Below are 3,796 nucleotides of genomic sequence, written 5' to 3'. Positions count from 1 at the left end.
TGTTGCGATTTGAAAATACTAGCGTAGCAATAGGCCGAAGATTAAGTAAGGATACAGCATGTCTGACTAACAGTCCACCGGACATTAATAGTAGGCGATCGAGTTATATGGATTTTGCTAATTTTGGATCACGAAGCCCGAATGTTTCGTGCGATAGTTTAGAAGTTGGGAAAAAATTAGCAACAATTCCAAAATACAAAGGTAAACAATTTCTCGATTCATCGCCTAATTCCCTAGGGAAACACAATCGCAGTAGACCTGGACTCGGTGGCGTTTTCGGTCTAACCGCAGATGGAGGCTATGCTTTGGAAGCCAGGTCTTTTCAAAATGTGTCTGAACAAAACGAAAAAACTGAAGAAGAAGAAACTTGTAACAGTGTAGATGATTTGCGTATAAAACCAGAGTTTCCTCAGTCTGAATTGCAGAGGAAACATAAAAAAACGTTCGAAGAATTGCAAGAGCATCTCAATAAGAAAAGCGATAAAAAACATGGAAAAGCTCCAGTAAGGCGGTGTTTCAGTCAACAGACTGAAGGAAACTCCAGTCAAACTCATCATCAAATCAAAATTCAAATTGAAGATCATTCTTCTCCGTCAGTCAAAGATAAGCACTCTAGACAAAGACACAAAAGCTTAGAGTCTGATGAAAAGGATGAAAAAAATCAAAGGTCTCGTAGTCCCGAGAACTTCCGTAAAGATAACTCACGAAGAAGTTCAGAAAAGTCAATCGAAGAGCATTCTGAATTCAGAAAAGATTTGAATATTCCCGGAAACAGATCAAGAAGTGGTTCCAGCGCAGAACAAAGTTACCGATCTGGTTGTGACGATAACTTACCTCCTGCACCCCCCTATCCTAATATAGCCCCGAGAAACTCTGATGGCAAATCACCTTTAGAAAGACTGACAAAAGACGAACTCGTGTTGCTCTGGAGAAGTTCAGAATCGGAGCTTAGAAGTCACCTTTTAACAGCACTAAGGGAAAAAGAAAATTCTGAACCCCCTTGAGGGTTAAAAAGAGACTGTTGGAAGAATAATGTTCGTTTTCTGACCTCATGATTTGGGGATATTTGTAATGATTATCTGCGCCAGCAAATTATACATCATTAATAATTTCGGCCACGATTTTTGTTAATGCTTTGATCACGTGCGTGACGATAAAAGAACAATATATTGATATAAACTGCATATTAAGTAATCAATCACAAAATAAATCAATATTTTCTTAGTAAACTACTCGTATGTCAGGTTCAAAACAATTGTTTTATATACTATATTTTTAGATGAGATTTGTTCATTTAGCGATTTGTTAATCAGCAAAAATATTTATGTGATTTTAACACTTTAATGTTTTTAATGTTTGATTATATATTATAGTTGTTCCATACTATAGTAGCTGAAAATAACTAATATGATATGCTAATATCTCAATCCATAAAATAAATGTATCAATACCTCCTAACAAAGTATTACTATAATTTCTGGTTTAATATTCTTGTACGTAAAAATTGGCACTTCAATGCTTTTATTTTAGTGTCTCCAGTCTCGTCAAACACATATTATATGAATGTGTATGATCTAAATTTATCTATTGTAAAATATTTATGTAGACAATTTAACTTCCAAAAAAACGCGTTTACTGGACCAAGATGAAAAATGTGCGTTAAGCCCTAAGTACCTACTCGTATAAACCTATCGCGTTATTGAGAAGATTAATGATAAATTGTCTAGTGATACTTGAAGTCTTATGCACCCTTTCTCTCTCTTAATGTAGTTAGAATGTCTTATTACCTTAATCTGTAGAATAGCTGAAAGCTAACATATTCATAGGTAATCCATCGTCCTACTTCGAAAGGCAAGTAGGCATTTGTTCCTTATGTAATACTCAAGGGGCTGATGAGGTTTGCATTTTCAAAAATGCATGAAGTATTTGCATTAACTTTGTTTTGAAAAATATGGAATACAGATAAACAGCCTCTCGTGTATAGAAAATTTTATTATTTATTTTAAAATATCAACATTTTATCCTTATATATTAAACATATATTATTGTATCGATACATAAAAATAATGTACTGTTCCTGGCATTATATTATTTCGTCCATCGGCACTTAGAAAGAGTCTGTCGGCTATTTCATCAAACTTGATATTGTAGAGCGTCGTCTCTGTTGCACGATTCTTATTCGAATCAGAGCAGGGCTGTTAAAGATTTTATACTTATAACTGTAAGCATTTTTATAACTGATGACTAATGATATGTCAAACGTTAGAGAATAAGTTATTTTTGTTCTATTTACAAATGAATACGGTATTTTTAGATGTACAAATTTTCGGAAAAAAAAAAACTAATTTTAGGGTAATAATGGAGAGTTACGAGAAACACCTCACAATAAAAAGAGGTGGGTACAATTTATTTTAATTGCTTTAACGGGTTTTTTTAAAAAAAGAATTACTTATTTGGGATTTTGAAAATCTATTAAATATTTAAAACAATTAAAATTCAATCGATTTTGGAAATCCCAAAAAAGAAATTGGTTAAAAAAATCCCTTTAAAGCATTTAAAGTAAGTTCATTTTTCAAATTATTTTTATAATACGCCGCCACTTATTTGCGTAAATTCAATTTCGAAGTAATTAAATAAGATACAATATTTTATGTGTAAATAAGACGAATCGTCTGGGTCTCAGTAATGACTCATGACTCATGAGTTGAAATTGATAAAATTTTAATTACTTTAACGGGATTTTTTTAAAAATAGTTGCTTATTTGGGATTTCGAATAAATTGAAAATTGGCTGAAAACTAATGTACCTACCTCTTTAAATTGCGAGGTGTTTTCCGTAACTCTCCACTATGACCCTCTAATTAGGTTTTTTTTGTTCCTAACAATTTGTTAATCTAAAAATACTGTATTTATTTGTAAATCGAACAAAAATAAACGATTACTTCTTCTCTAACGTTTGACATTTCATAAATCATCAATTATCAAAGTGCTTCCAGTTACTTAATTATCGAATCTTTTGATGGTTCATTTTATTTTTTAGTTTGATAGTTTTTATTTAAGTCTGATAGTTTATTGATAGTTAATTTGAAATTGTCCCAACCATCCTTAAGAACGCTTGGCGGAAATTACACGTGACACGTGTATGACAAAGACGAAGCTCTACAAAGCTAAATATAGTCGAAGGTCTCTTTCTAAATGCCGACGTACACTATATATTGCCGGGTACTGTACGCCAAATTTAATTAACGGTCGTAGATTATTATTTTTTTCATACGAATAGTTTAATAATATTCATGTATCGATATGATATTTTACAACTCTTTACTGGAATCTTTTGAAACTTGAAAATGAAAGTTCCTGAAATGCAATTGGTACAAATTTATATGGATTCAATATTAATTATCAATTCATTGAATTCCCAAAATAAATTATATTGTCTACCTGTGTAAGCAATTTTTGAAAAATTCAGTATTTTTTCATGGGTTTATTTTAAATAATACTTTGTGATCTTCACGGAGTCAAAATACTCTATCATTTTTCATAATTTATTCTACCTGTCAATTCTTAGTATGTAATTTTATTTTTATTGCAGAGTAGCACCATATTATAATATTAAAAACTATACAAACTTTTATTTTTAACGAAATTATAGAGAAATGTATCAATTACGTAATATGAATATATATTTAGATGAAAGTGCTTTATAGAAATACAAACTATGTAACAATGTTATAGAGTAAAATTTATTTAGTTATGCTCGTATGAAAAGTTTAAACAACGGTAATTTTATAATTTAT

At 30.9% G+C, this 3,796-nt stretch overlaps 1 protein-coding gene across 1 annotated transcript; it reads left to right on the top strand.

Annotated features, from left to right (window-relative positions):
• The first annotated feature begins 6 nt into the window (after positions 1 to 6).
• Positions 7 to 3,512, top strand: LOC148271959 (uncharacterized). The gene has a single exon (XM_088240702.1). The coding sequence runs from the start codon at positions 108 to 110 to the stop codon at positions 1,002 to 1,004; it is 897 nt and encodes a 298-aa protein (XP_088096828.1). The 5' UTR covers positions 7 to 107; the 3' UTR covers positions 1,005 to 3,512.
• Positions 3,513 to 3,796: the final 284 nt, after the last annotated feature.

The sequence above is a fragment of the Micrasema longulum genome, unplaced genomic scaffold (assembly GCF_059751315.1).
Source record: "Micrasema longulum isolate JH-2025_06_02 unplaced genomic scaffold, ASM5975131v1 h1tg002563l, whole genome shotgun sequence".
In the NCBI taxonomy this organism is placed as follows: domain Eukaryota; kingdom Metazoa; phylum Arthropoda; class Insecta; order Trichoptera; family Brachycentridae; genus Micrasema; species Micrasema longulum.
This window is presented reverse-complemented; position numbering and strand designations above follow the sequence as displayed.